General features: G+C 44.5%; 1 protein-coding gene across 21 annotated transcripts in view; it reads left to right on the top strand.

Moving 5' to 3' along the window:
- The window catches only part of KALRN (kalirin RhoGEF kinase), a 661,720-nt gene that overhangs the window by 64,228 nt on the left and 582,577 nt on the right, over positions 1 to 14,915 (top strand). For 3 of the 21 annotated variants that reach the window (XM_044252162.1, XM_044252159.1, XM_044252157.1), the window contains exon 1: positions 1,235 to 1,431. The exons of 16 other annotated variants lie outside the window; for them this stretch is intronic. In XM_044252162.1, coding sequence (XP_044108097.1) covers positions 1,365 to 1,431 — 67 coding nt within the window. In that variant the 5' untranslated portion in view covers positions 1,235 to 1,364. Of the gene's footprint in view, positions 1 to 1,234; positions 1,432 to 14,915 lie in introns of those variants that run through there. 2 more of the 21 variants (XM_044252174.1, XM_044252172.1) reach the window with 1 other exon arrangement.

The following is a 14,915-nucleotide window of genomic DNA, read 5'->3' as shown; positions in this document are numbered from 1 at the left end:
AGGAGGGCACGTGATGGGATGGGCACTGCATGTCATACGCAACTGATGAATTCTTGAACTCTACAATCTGAAACTAATGATGTACTATATGTTGGCTAATAGAATTTTAATAAAGAAAACAAAACAAAACAAAACTGAAAGAATGAAATTATGAGGCATTCCCAGACTCACGTGCCTGTTCGTCCTTAAGGTAGTAAATACTCGAGCACGTGCAAAGTTCAAGGCACTATACGAGGTACATTGGGCGATACAATGGTGGTTACAAAGCACTTCCTATATTCATGGATTTAATGATCGAATATGGGAGCAGAATCTTATACAAGGAGAAAGTGAAATGGAATATAAAGGGGAGGACCTGGGTTGGCAGCCTGATTTGTGGCATTTGAAGTAGACATTGGGGAAATCAGAGGAAGCCATGGTATTGTCCAGAAGAGAAGGAGCAAGGGCCAGAGGTGGAAAACCACAGAATGTATGGATGTGTGGGAACTGAGAAGCTGGCGAAAAGGAGAGGGGTTGGCCGGAAGGGGGACAAACCCTTGAGCACCACTCTCCCAGAAATGGTGCCTCCTTCCTTTCCCTAGAACTTCACAATACCTTTGTGGGGCAAATGTTCTCTCTGATTTACAAGGAGGAAGCTGGGGCTTAAGGAGTTGAAGAAACTTGGTTGAGGCCAAGCAAACTGTTAAGTGATAGCAGGATTTGAACCCATGACTGGGTGACTACAGAGCCTGTCCTATCTCCACTGTAACAGAGGATCCCTGAATGGACATAGGGAGAAAGGGTCTGTGGCCCTTTCCTGCTCCTTTTCTGTGGACCTTGCTTTCTTGGGCAGGAGTGTCTGTGGTCCTTGTGGAGTGAGGCAGTCAGGCTGTGGGTTTTCTGGGCTGGTCTTAGAGTCCTGGATGGCTGAGCTCCTGCCTTCCTACCCCAGTCCTATTAGGGGAGCTGCTGGCCCCTGGTGTGGGAAGCAGGGGAAGCCAGGATGGTGGGAGATTCTGGAATGAAATTCAAGACATGGCCTAGAGTGTGGATTTTCATTCCCAAGTCCACCTCTCAACCTCGCCTCTTTGTGAGAGCCCTGCCGGTTCCCCTCCCCCTGCCATCTCTGACCTCCCCTTGGGCCCCTGCAGGCTAGGTCTGCACAAGGCGGCGGTGTTCTGCACTTGTTCCTTTGTTGCTGCGAAACGGCTCAGGCACAGTCAGCCTCTGTGTGGGAGGACTGGTGGCTGTCTTCGCAGGCAGGCATTTGCTCAGAGCAGGCTGCGCGAGAGCCCAGCGTCAAGGAATTCCGGCCTCCTCGACTCCGTGGTGGTGGGATGAGGCTTTGCTGAGGGACTGGCTGTGAAGGATGACTTCAGGGTGGGATGACGGACCGCTTCTGGGACCAGTGGTATCTCTGGTACCTTCGCTTGCTCCGGCTGCTGGATCGAGGTATTCCTGAGTGAGTGTGCGTGTGTGCGCGTGTGTGAAAGAGAGACGGAGGCAGAAACACACACACACACACACACAGACACACACGGAAAGACATGGAGCGCGGGCAGCAGGGAGCAACAAGAGAAAGAACAGGGAGTGAAACAGGCTCGTGGCCAGCCCGTGGAAAGTAAAGAAAGGCTGTTTTCCTTGGGTCATTGCTGACCCAGCTGGCATTTGGGATCCCAGGGCCATTTGGGAGCATCTGTATATCAGAATCTCATTTCTTCCTGGGTTTTTTTTTTTTTTTTTCCTTTTAATCAAGCTCTGTACCGTAGTCGAAGAGTTAAGCCATGTGTTGCAGGGCTTTTGATAGAACACTCTGGGAAGCAGTGTATCGAAGAAAATGGTCCCTGCAGCAAGAACCTGGGGGCAAGCTGATGGAGGACGCAAATCTCAGCTGTGCCATTTACCAGCTCTGTGATCTTCGGCTGATTGATGTGACTTTTCTGAACTTGCTTCCCCATCTGTAAAATGGGCTTTGGAAGATCTGTTTGCTAGGGTTGTTGTGGAATTATTATTTAATTTATACCTGTAAAACACGTAACATCTGGTACATAATAGGTGCTTTGTAAATGTTCATTTCCTCTTCACACACCTCTCAGCATCATGGAGCTATTACAGCGCCTGTGCTGAGGACAGCTCCCTTTGTGGATTATCTGTAGATACAGTTGGTTCAGAATTTGTAGTTTGTAGAAAGAAAAGGGCAAGTCAGTTTTGTTCCTCAGGTTAATCTGACCTTAATGCATTTCACCCCCACATATTCATGTGATTTAAATCTCCTGATAATGTGATGCAAATCCAAATATTCTGTTTAAGAGAAAGCCACTGTTAACTTGGTTGAGTAATTGATTTTTTAAAAACGTGGAGGGCTATTTTTAAAAGCTTTGGTTCCTTTAAGAGCTTTTGGCAAGAATGAGCTCAAGCCCTGATGAAAAAGATGGTCCTAGAGAAGCCCTGCTATATACCCCAAGGTGGGTTCCTCTCCAGCGGGAACATCCTTAGGTATGCCGGGAGGTCAGTGCCAGGTGGAAGCAGAAGCTGCCAAGAGCAGGTGAACCTGGGCTCTTATCGGGGAGAAATCAAAGATGGAGGAAACCAAACCAGCACATGTGAAAGGCAGTCTCTCGCTGGCACTGAGAAACAGGCCGGTGGGAGCTGGGACAGGAGAGGAGATGAGAGTGTTAGGAGAGCCAGAACTTCTCACAGGTGGAGATCACAGACGGGGCAATGGGAGATCATGAGTGTGAATCCCCCTTATCTGTGTGAACTCAGGCAAGCTACTTAAACTCTCTGTGCCTTCTTTCCTTCCTTGTAAACAAGGATGCTGATGGTAATGGTACTAGTAGCACTGACTCAGAGCGTTCCTGCAAGGCTTCAGTGAGAAACTACAAGTAAAGTACTTTATCCTAGTGCTTGGCATGAAGAAAATGACCCTTTGAGGTTAGTTTTTATCACCAGGACTGTTCATTCTCACTCTCATGCAGCTATCGTGAGAAAGACAGGGATAGGTGGCATGTAATAACCAGGAGCAGAGAAAGTCTAATTAAGAATTATTAGAGGCTCTGAGACAATTTATACTTATGTGAATGAAAACAAAATTCAAACTAAGGTATGCTAATTGTAAGAAGAAATTAGGTGTTACTGTATAAGCTATAATAATAATTTATTTTTACTTTTTAGAAAATGCTTGAATCCACAGATTGCAAACTTAGATTCAAGTTCTGGCTCCATTACTTTCTAAGTGCCCTTGAATACATGGTTTGCTCTTAAATGGAACCTCAGTTTGTTAATTTGAAAAATGGGAATATTAATACCAATACCTGTATTACAGAATTTGGGGGACATTTCTTATGTTAGTGCATGTAAAAGTTCTTAGAAATGTCAGGTTAATAAACTGATGGATTAACCTGTGTCCCAAGACAGCAGAAGTTGGTTGCCAGAATCGTGTGTTCTTCCACAGAACTTTTGTCTTCCTGTATGGCTGAAGCTGAAAGTTTATGGTCTTTCATAAACACTGCCTCTAGGAGTTTCTTCATTATGGGGCTTTAGACTATTGCCTTCTGACTATAGAATATCTTATCTCTAGGCTTTCAGGGGCTGCCCAGTTCTGGTTAGTGAGTATCTTAGTATTACACATACATATGGGTGCACACCCACATCTGTATTCAAGCAGAAGTTTTGGCTGTAGAACCCCCCCTCCAGAAGCTAATGTTAGCTAGCCTTGTATAAACAGTGGCATGGTAGACAAGCTAACTCAGGAGACATGCTCAGTAAATATTTGCTGAATGGATGGATGGATGAATGATGAGCTCGTCCTTCTGGGCAGTGAACAAAGTTCTCTTAGATCTCTCTTTAGTGTATCAGAATTTAGCTCCCTTCATCTGTTTTGGATTTCTTGTCATTTCACCCTCATCGCTGTCGTGCCTTGTATCATCTCAAAAGTAACAGGTCTCAAGAAAATGAACAGAGGATAAGAAATGAGAAGAAGTGGGCAATGATGAGTTTAGCCTAGGAAATTGAAATAATCGACAGGCTCTGTGGCACCTGAGTCATTCTCTTGGCTGTGACTGAGGGATAAACGAATCTGTGATTTGACACATCTAGGAAGAGGGAGGAAACAGAACACATCAGGGAGCGGAAATAAACTTTACTGAGAACTGACGGTTCGTGCTTGGTGATTGCAGACAAACGTTTTGTCTCCCCCATCATTGTTCAGTTAAGGGCAGGGACCTTAAAAAAGAAAAGGGATTGTATTTCAGGGCTATATTCACTGTATGTAGGGATTTGTATGGTAAGGAACTACCAGCTTGCTCAGACATGATTATTTTGATGGGTTATTTTGTTAATAGCCTTTTGTTACAGTGTTTCTTACTGGATGTGTGTCACTTCTGGCAGACATCCAGGCAGTGACTGAGGACATGGTTCCTGTGGTGGGGACTGTCCATGGAAGAAAAGGAGCTCATACAGATAAGAAACACGATTAGTATAGAAGAGAAGTAACATCGATTTTTGTGCTTGTTGAGTTTCGGCATTTCCATGGGGCCCGCCCCAACACATGAGGTGGGGCCTTACGTTTCTTTGTCTACCTGCAGTCATTTTGGAGTGAAGGAGGAAGAGTGTAAAGACTGGTGGCTCCTTCTTCACAGGGCACTGGGCAGTGTTTCTCACTGTAGGGAAAGTCTGCTTCTGGTTGTCCGTGAGATGATTTTAGGTGACTTACAGACATTGCCAGAGGATCTCTTGCTGGTCACCGCCTGACCCTGTCCAGCAGACAGTGTGTTCTGTCCAGTGTCTGCTTCTGCTCTGCTGCCCCCACCACATGTGACATAGGCCCTCCTTAGTCCCACTCATCTTCCAGAGAGCCCCTCCCTTCCACCAGCCCAGCTTGAGTCTCATGCTCCACCCTGCCTTCATCTCCGGTCCCAGCGGCCTGCCCCACCCAGCCACCCTGCTCCCTCAGCCCTTCTTCCTCCCTGGGACTCCTTTACAGGCATGGCCTCATACCACTTGCTGCCTGTGACCCCATTCTCTGGCATTTTTCTGCTAGTCTCCAACCCATTACCAGGCTTCCTGCTCTCCCCACCCTATGCCTGCGCTGACTTTGCCCTGTATCCTGGGTGTTCAGACTCTCCCTGCTACCTGCCTCATGCGCTTTTCCCTCTCAGGAGCCCCCATCCTGTCTTCTTTTGCTCTTGTCTTTTTACATCAGCTTGTCTTTACCCTCAGTCCACTAGTTTCTTTTTAAAAATAAATGTAATCAAAAAAAAAAATGTAATCGGGGCACCTGGATGTCTCAGGCATTAAGCGTCTGCCTTTGGCTTAGGTCCTGATCTCAGGGTCCTGGGATCGAGCTCCACATTGGGCTCCCTGCTCAGCAGGAAGCCTGCTTCTCCTTCTCCCACTCCCCTTGCTTGTGTTCCCTGTCTCGCTGTGTCTTTCTCTGTCAAATAAATAAATAAATAAAATCTTTAAAAAAATAAAAATAAGTATAAGTAAAATGGAGTTGATTTAAAACACTCTCAAGGAAATAACTGTAGGAGATACATGAATATGGTGATATGGTGTCAGAAGTTCATAAATGACTGATATGTGGAAAACTCAAGTAATATGTTGACTTTACAACATCAGTTTTAGATGGCTAATTTCTTGGTGCTTTGTCCTTATTCCTGTAGCTACTACACAGTGCTTTGGGTCCTGGGCCAGAAACCCACTGGTCTTATCCTTGGATGTACATTAGAATCACACAGATGCTCTTAGAAAGTGCAGTGTCCTGTTCCTCCCTTCCCACCACCCTCCCCAAGCCAATTAAGTTAGACTCGCTTGAATGGGGGTGGATGTTGGCATTTTTAAGGGCTCTACAGGTGATTCTGATGGAGCTGGGCTTGAGGACTGCTCATTGCTGTTCTGTAATATGGATGCCAGGAAAAAAAAAATATGGATGCCAGAGAGTAAAGGCAAAAATAACTCTTCAGCAAAATAATGGAAGAAATGAGAAAATCAGTCACTATATGAAAATAATAAACACAGGACTCAACATAGGAATGAACACAATCTTTTGAGTATAATTCATGCAACTTTGTTCAGAGCCTTCACGGCAACCATGTTCTATCACTGCCCGACTAAACCTTGCCTTTCCTTCATATTTCTGGGAACAGATCTTACCTGTGTGTAGGATGCTGTCTGTCCCCAGCTTGCTCTGGGGCTTTGGCTCTCTGTTCTGGCTGCCTAGGGCTTGGGAGATTGCGACGACAGTTTGTGAGAGTAACTTTCCTAAAGCCTTCAGTGTTGGGCTCTAGTTCAGCCAGGAATCTTCTGTTTCTCACCAAAGCCCCCCTCTCCCTGTGCAGCTGTTCTCCCTTGCCTCAACCTTTGTATCTCCTAAATGTTGTAATCCAGGAACTAACTCTGCAGGGTACAGTGTAGGGTCAAGAGGCATCTGGGCTTCATGGCTGTGGCTCTCACGCATCCTGACCTTTGATCTCATCCTTCCCATGCTTCTAGCCCTCCTCCTGGCCCTTTGTTTCCCATCACTGGCCTGATGCCCTGTCTGTGGTCTTTTTGCTGCTCAGTAATCTCCCTGGCTCTGGTCCCTCACTAGGTCAGACTTGGTGTCTCTACTTAGTTCATCCATTTGTGGCCAGTCCTGACTACCATGGACTCTGGGATTCTCACCTGGCTTTGGCTTGTCCTGCTCTTGTTAACTATTGCATATGTGTGCCCAGCTTGGTGTGTGGCTGCTTTGTGCCAGCCTTTATGACTTATTCCTTTCCTCCTGTGGTCTGTGGGAAAAAGAAGAGAAAAGCACACAGCATGTGCATGAAAAGTGTTGGATGGCTCTCCTGCACTGGGGATTTTCTAATTAGAGGAGTTTGGGTTGTAATCACCTTCCAGTTTGAGTGGAATATTCATACAATACATAAAGTTACTTCAACTTAGCTTTTCCTTTTTTTTTTTTTAAAGATTTTAATTATTTATTTTAGAGGGAGAGAGGGAGAGAGTGCACAGAGAGAGAATGAGAAGGAGAAGCAGACTCTCCACTGAGCAGGGAGCCTGATGCAGGGCTTGAACCCAGGACCCTGGGATCATGACCTGAGCTGAAGACAGATGCTTAACCAACTGAGCCACCCAGGTGCCCTTTAACTTAGCTTTTAAAGTTGCAAATAGATATCTCATATAGTTATTTGATTGGCTTTTGGCACAAAGCTACTTTTCTAAAGGGACCAAGTCTCTTGTCCAATAAACAGTTTGAACACAGCACAGCTGGAAATGCCATCCCAGACAATTCTTTGTTGCTCCACACCAGAATCTCCCCAGAAACCTCCGTATTTTTCTGTGCTTCCACAAAAAATGCTCCAAGCCTCTCCTTATAGTTAATCCACATCTTTCCCTTCTAAACCTGGCAACCCTTATGTCCCCCAGAAAGAGCTCCCCCAATCCATTCTACCTGGTTCTGTTTGGAGGCAGGTGGGCACTATTCCATGGCCCACAGAGTGCTCCTATGGAGAGTAGCAAGACACGTCTCATGTGGCTGCTGTGGGTGCCGAAGGAGTTAGTGTGTGCGGCATTGCCTGGATGGAAGAAGTGCTTGGCAGTACATCTGATTCTCCCAGATTTCTGCCACTTTTAGGAGCTTAGTTACTTCTCCCAGGGTGGGGGTGGGGTCCTTTCCCTCCACTGAGAGCAGAGCTTCTCCGAGTTTAAGTCTTTGTCCCACCACCCCTTTATATTCTCACCCACACACCTAGTTCAAAGTGGTTTCTAATAAGTCACTTTGGCATAGAAGAGTATCTGAACTCTCCAGGGAACAAAGGAAAGGTCCTGGTTATCATGGCATTGTTAAGAAAAAAGAGAACTGTAATGATTTGACAATTCTAACGTCTTATTCCTATTGGTCTTCATGGTATCTCTCTGAGATAGATTACTTTAATGCCCATTTCACAGATGGGATATAATCTTATAGAGGTTAAGTACCTGACTAAAGTCACAGAGCTGGGGCGCCTGGGTGGCTGAGTTGGTTAAGCAACTGACTTCAGCTCAGATCATGATCCTGGAGTCCCAAGATCAGGTCCCACATCAGGCTCCCTGCCTGCCAGGGAGTCTGCTTCTCCCTCTGACCTCTCCCCTCACACACACTCTCTCTTTCTCAAATAAATAAAATAAAATAAATCTTTAGAAGTAAAAAAAATAAAGTCACAGAGCTGCTAAGGAAGAGTCAAGAGCCTGACTTCCATCTGGATTAAGCTCTTTCTCTACCTGCTATGGTGCAGGTGGAGAGACACCCACTTTTCTCTTTCTCCAGCACACGTGTTAAAATGGGGTTTCTGTCCACCTCCCCTGTCAGTCCAGACGGAGTCTATCACTGGGATGTCTTGTCTTTGGTGTGAGATCACCAGACAAGATATATCTAGGCCACGTCCTGGGGGACGGACACCGATAGCTGTTCTGTGAGGTGCAGGGGTGGTGTTTCCATCCAGTGGGGTGAAGGTTACCGTGATGTGAGAACAGTAGAGCAGCACTTTTCTCGGTGTGGTGTGGCTGCCCAGGGCCTGTTCTGCTCTCATGGCATATTCAGTGATTGCTGAGAGCCGAGGGGTAGTGGGACAGCTGGGTCCCTGGATGGTCAGAAAGCCAGCTGGATTCTCAATGCAAGTGATGAATTTGCCCTTCACCTTGCAGATGGAGGTAGCTTGTTGTTAAAGAATCATCAAAGCGATAAATATTGTTGGTATTATTACTGGCGGTAGTATCTCCTAAGGGCCTAGGTACAGCAGGGAGCATTGTGGGGTAGAAATTAGGCTTTCTGCCCTCAGAGAGCTTGGAGCTCAAACTCCTGAAAGACTGAGATCTATCCGTAACTCTGTGAGTCTCTGTTGGCCTGTCTGTGAAACTATGGATTACTTACAAGGTGGATCCCATCCAGCCATAAGATTCCACGGTTCTGTGTAGACAATACTTGCGACACCTGCAAAATAATATCCCTGTAATACCTATAATATAGCTGCGTGGTGCTGCGAGTTATTGTTTCAGGTTGAATTGCTAAAGGAGTGCTATACAATAATAAGAAGGAGAAATAATTAGTCTGAATGAAAGAAGTGTTCACTCATTCGGCAAGCATTTTCTAAGGGCCTGCTATAGGCTATGACCTGTTAAGGCTCTGGGAATACAATGCTGAAGAAGATGGTATTCTTCTTTTTTTTTTTAAGTGGTTTTTTTTTTTTTTTTAGCTTTTATTTGTTTAGAGAGAGATCACAAGTAGGCAGAGAAGCAATCAGAGAGAGGGGGGAAGCAGGCTCCCTGCTGAGCAGGGAGCCCAATGTGGGGCTCAAATCCAGGACCCTGAGATCATGACCTGAGCCGAAGGCAGAGGCTTAACTCACTGAGCCACCCAATGCGCCCCAGATAATGGTATTCTTGTACTCATGAAACTTTATAGTCTAGTGGGGGACATGGACAATAACAAATAAAACAACTGATACTACATGGCAGGTAACATGAGAAGGACAGAACTGAGTTAAGCTTCAGTGGTCCTTGGTTATGAGACTGGAAGTCAGAGAGTACAGACTTTTTGGGGCATCTGTGTGATAGGAGTTAAACATGGAGAGATAGGCTGGAGCTACCTTGTGAAGATTCTTGCTTGCATGTCAGGTTAAAGGCAAATGATGGCAGGGTATCAGCATTTAATTTAAAAATGTATTGAATGCAAATGTATTGAATGATTTCCACATACCAGGCAGGAGGGAATGTAGGTATTGGGAATACAGACAGCACCAGCACCAGGGGCTAAAAATATGAAGAAGTGTAACATGATCTAACCTAATGCTAGTTCCTTCATGCAACTGAAGTATATCTATGTTTCTAGAGAGCAGTTAGGGTAGCAGATGCATGGTGTTGAGTGATTGGCCTAAAAGTGATAGTGAAATTGATAGTAGCTCTGGGAAGACAGTACAGGGGGAGGTGTGATTAGTGTAGACTGATCTTGGAGAGTGTAGACATGGGGAGACAGGATCAAAGCAATGAGAGTGTTCCTAAGGGTATGAGGAGAGCCAGGATACAATAAATTCATGAGAGTAGAGGAGAAGGGACAGTAAGGGAACCTTATCGATGGGGAGGTGGGGCAACATTGAAGGGTTTGGTGACAGAAGGCTTTGGTGTCTACTCACAGCTTTGTTTCAGCAGCCTTGGTGAGGAGAAACCAGATTGCAGTGGGAGGAGATGGTAAAGATGAGGCAGCAGCCAGCACATATTGTTTGTTTGAGAAATATGTCAGAAAATGCAAGGTAAAAATAGAATAGTGGTTGGTGGGACTTTAGGGTCAAATGATGGTTTTGTTAAGGAAGGGAGGCCTGAATGGATTTGAGGGTGGAGTGGGGCAATGACAGGGAGAAGTTTGAAAATGATGTACAGAAATGGATTTATTAATCCATTCAATAAATATTCATTGAGCGCCGACAGCATTCTGGGCCCTGTGCTATTTGCTGGGGATACAGCATGAATAAGGCATGAAGTCTTCATGAAGTTTACATTCCAGTGAGTGAGACAGATAATACACAAGTCCAGCAACAGTTGAATTTATAATAAGAGCTTGTGATAAATGCTGTAAAGTGCAGCAGTGACCTGGGGGAGGGAGGGATGAGTTTAAGGAAGAGTACAGATGGAAGTGGTAGACCGGAGGAGGCGAATGCTTCCTCTGTTGGAAGGAAGGTGGAAGGAGGTGCTTAGAAAGCTATTTTTAAGTAGAAAGAAGAAGAAGAAGATGAAGAAGAAGAAAGAGGAAATGCAGTTCAGGTGGCCTTGATATTCTTAGCAGAAGAGTGGGCAATGTCATGGGCTGAGACGGGTGAGGTGGGTTGGGTCAAGACCTCGGAGAGGTCCTTATCTGCTTCATTCAAGCCTCCAACAGCACTGTGATGTAGGTGGTGTTATTTTCATTGCATAGATGAGATAACTGAGGGGACTCAGAGAGAGCCTATAACTAGAAAGTACAGGGGTGAGGTGCCAGGAAGGCCGATCATCTGTCTACTCTGCCACTGACCGGCTTAGAGGGGATAATAAATGAGTGGAGAGCCATAAGCCTGCCAGTGAAATCTAGAGATCAGTCCCTCCTCTTATACAAAACTCTGTGCTGGGCCTTGTGGGAAACTCTTGGAGAAGAGATGACACCTGTGCATGGAATGCAGTAAAGACATAAATCAAGCCATCAGCACATACTTCCTATTAAACACACTGTCCTTGTGAGTATTTGGATTTTTAAGGATTTGGGTAGAGCAAGGGAAAAGGGCATTCTGGGTGATAGAAAATGCAGTGCAAACACTCTGGTGATTCAGAGGCAAGGTGTAATCAAAGAAGTCTGGAGCTTTATCAGATAAAAAGTGAATTTACTGGTTCAAGATACAGTATTGGGCCAAACAAGATCAGTGGTAAGTAAGAAGAGGTTTTTGTTCCTCATTCTCTTTACCTCCATAATCGTACCCTCAGCAAAAGAAGAGACAGAATTGTAAGAGACTTCTCAGTTAAGAGATGAGGAAACTGAGCCCGAAGAGAGGGTTTCAGTTCCTGGAGCTCTGTACTTAGTTAAGGCTGAGCCTGCCCATGAAGCCAGGAAACAGAAACTCCTAGACAAGGCCTCTCTCCGTTATATTTCCCTGTGGTTTCAACCCAGTCCCTCCCCCTTTCACGAGCTCAGTGTCCCTGACAAAGTCATTGGATGTGAAAGAATGGGCAGGCTGGAGAATTCATGGGTTTGAGGGTTGTCTAGACTGGATCTAGCTTCTTAAGACCCCAGGCAAAATTTCTAAGCAGCCCCCAAAACAGACTGTATTTCTTTCTCCATCCTCCCTTGTTATTACCATGAAAAATAAGCTGAGTGGAGTTGGAAGTGGCACCTCCTGGCTCGCCTGGTCTATTGCAGAAAGGACTCCAAAGAAACCAGCCCAGAGCAAAGCAGAGGAGTGTCTCCCTTATAAACCCAGGCTAGGAGGAAGAATTGGCATGGGGCTTTTAATCTACATTCATGCCAAATGAAATCTGTTAGATGGGATAATGAGATCCATATTTTATAGACTATTTTAAGCCTGTCTCAAAATAAAGTACAGGACTAGGGGTGGAGGAAGGACGTAAGTCTTGGAGACAAAATGCCATGGCTTACTCATCAGTGTTTTCATTTTAATGATCCCAACCCCAGTACAAGTCCCTCAGTGACACTGTAATGGAAACCACATTTTTTTTTTCCCTTGCTCGAAGTTTCAGGATGAACACAGCCAAATGCTTCGAGGCATAATTAAGGTTATAAACTCTCATCCCCAGTAAAACACAGACCTTTCACCCCAGGGGGCTCAGTTAGAGACAGTGTGGTTGGAAAGCAGTTCAAATTATAGAGACATTTCTTCTGCCAATCTCTAGCCCACCACAGCTTCTTTTCTGGGCCCTCCCTCCCTGTGCCTCCTCCCTCCTCTTCCCCTTAACCACTGCCTCATCCCTGGGAAGGAATAAACCCACACATAAATAAATAAGAACCCCGGTATTGACTCCTTCCTTGCCACAGGGAGAGAATTTCAGACAGCTGCTGCTGTGTCTGCAGGAGGCTAGACAGGGCTGGCAGAGGCAGGACATGTGTAGCAGGAAGGGCAGCCGAGAGAGCCTGCCAATAGAGGTGGGATACTGGGGGAGGGGGGTTCATGTGTCGTCAGTAGGAATGGGAGGAGGTGGGGAGTGTTCTGCACATTACAGGCTGGAAAATCCATGTCATATGAAGGCCTTGAGGATCTAAGAGAACAAGGTGGTCCCTTCTCCTGTGTTTGGGCATGATGGGTTAAGAGCTTTCTCAGTTTACATCTCCTTTGCCTTGACCAGCTTTCTGAATCTGCAGAGATCAAAGTTAAGAAACTTGGCATGGCCAACTTGATTACGTGGGCTTTTCCCCCCCCTCTTAACCACATCTTGAACACCTGGAATATATAAGGTAGTGGGAACCCTTAGTATATGTGTATATACTCTTTCTCTGGCCAGTTGCAGTCCAGTTTTATTCATGTTGGGAAAGACCTACTTAGCATAAGGAACAAGCGAAGGACTAGAATATTCCTCCCACCCCATCACCAGCTGCCTTGATCCCATACTGTACCCCTGAGGATAGTGATTCTATGATAGACTGTGAGGAAACCCAGCTAGGCACTCTGATTCCTTAGAGATCATATCACTGCTTCATTTTTCTTCTTACTAACCCCCTCACCAAAGGGCAAATAGTCATGTCCATAATATCACCTTCAGGAAGATGTTAAAGAGTGCATTGTGAACTCCTGTCTAACCAGCATTAAATACCTCTCTCAGCTTTACCTTCCTCACTTGAAGAATTAAGGTAATATCTATCTATAGTAGTTGTTAGTATTCACTAGTATTTCTAGTTCTCCACCTTATGAACACACAGTAACATTGTACTTCCCCATACCTTCAGCCATGTGTTTCACTTCCAAATGGAAGCTTTAAAAGCCAATATACTATTTGCTTCATTTGCCCACTGTTTCACTGACTATAGAAGCTATTTTAGGATAAAGTCTCTATCATCCTGTGACGCTGAATACCTGGGAGCAGAGCCCTCTGTTGAAGCACATTGAACATGTAGAACAAACAAGCAATAATCATCTTTCTGTTAAACTTCTGAGATTTTGAGGTGGCTGGTATCCATAGTCTACCATGCTTGTATTGACTGATGTATTACTACTTTTTAAGACTTTGTGAGGAATTACACTGAACAGAAATCCATATGCAATACTTGCCACGTAGTCGTCATTCAATATACGGTAGATAAATGGTGGCTACTTTTATCACTATGAATAACCTTTAGGATGCTTTTGACCTCAGATAAGCTAAACCGAAACTCAGGATAGCTGAAACAATAAATACTTCACTCGCTTCTCTTTTCCTGCTTCTTCTCCTGCTTCTCTTAACAAAAAGTTCAGAAGGTAGGCTGTTCAAGACGGTCAATATCATCACCAGATTCTTATTTAGTCATCTTGAGTTCATTAGAATTTTTCCGTCTATAGATTGTTGTGTTTCACCACTTCTGGAAAAATTCTCAGTCATTATCTTTGTTCTTTCTCTTTTCTCCTTTTGGGATACCACATGATAGAAATTTCTTGAATTTGAATCCATTTTGAAATTGATTGAAGTTGAAATTTCTCACTGTATCTTCTATATTTCTTATCATTACTTCTGTATTTTTCATATTTTATCTCACCTTGGTGTGTCCTAGTTTCCTCTGATTTATCTTCCAGTTTATTAATTTTCTAATTAGCTAAGTCTAATCTGCAATTAAATTTATTCATTGACTTCTTAATTTCAAGTATTGTATTTTCCAGTGCTGGAATCCCTGTTTAATTCTTTTTCAAATCACCTTTTTCCCAAGTTTTCTTTAAACTTTAAAGTCTGTCTTTTGTTTCTCTGAACATTGTGAGTATATTTGCTTTATAGTCTCTAGTTGGATAGTTCCAGTATCTGGAGTCTTTGTGGGTGTTTTTCTAGAGTCTGCTGCTTCTGATGATTCTTGCTCATGGTGTCTTTTCCCCTTGTGCTATCTTTGATTGTGCCCTGGTCATTATTTTTGAAAACTATTTTATGATAATAAGTTGAAGCTTGGAATGCTAATTTTCTCCTGCAATGATCATTTTTCTTTTGCCAGACACCTACAAATACTACCAGTCCAATTCCACCTTAAACCAATGCTTAAATGCTTGGGGATCCCTGGACACAGATAATATGTAGCTGTGTTTCAAGTTTCCATGAGAGCTGGTTTATTTCTTGTTTATCTTTACCTTAAGGGTGAAGCCCTCTCTGGGAGGAAGCCCAGCTTAGAGTGGAGTATTTTTTATCAGAGTCCCTGCCTTAAGAACCCAGAATTTTTATTTTTCTCCCCTTTCCCATACTGGCTGTCAAAAGCATAGCTAGTTTTG

Source organism: Neovison vison, chromosome 6 (assembly GCF_020171115.1).
Source record: "Neovison vison isolate M4711 chromosome 6, ASM_NN_V1, whole genome shotgun sequence".
Classification (NCBI taxonomy): Eukaryota; Metazoa; Chordata; class Mammalia; order Carnivora; family Mustelidae; genus Neogale; species Neogale vison.
Note: the sequence above shows the minus strand (reverse complement) of the source record. Positions and strands in the feature narration are given on the sequence as shown.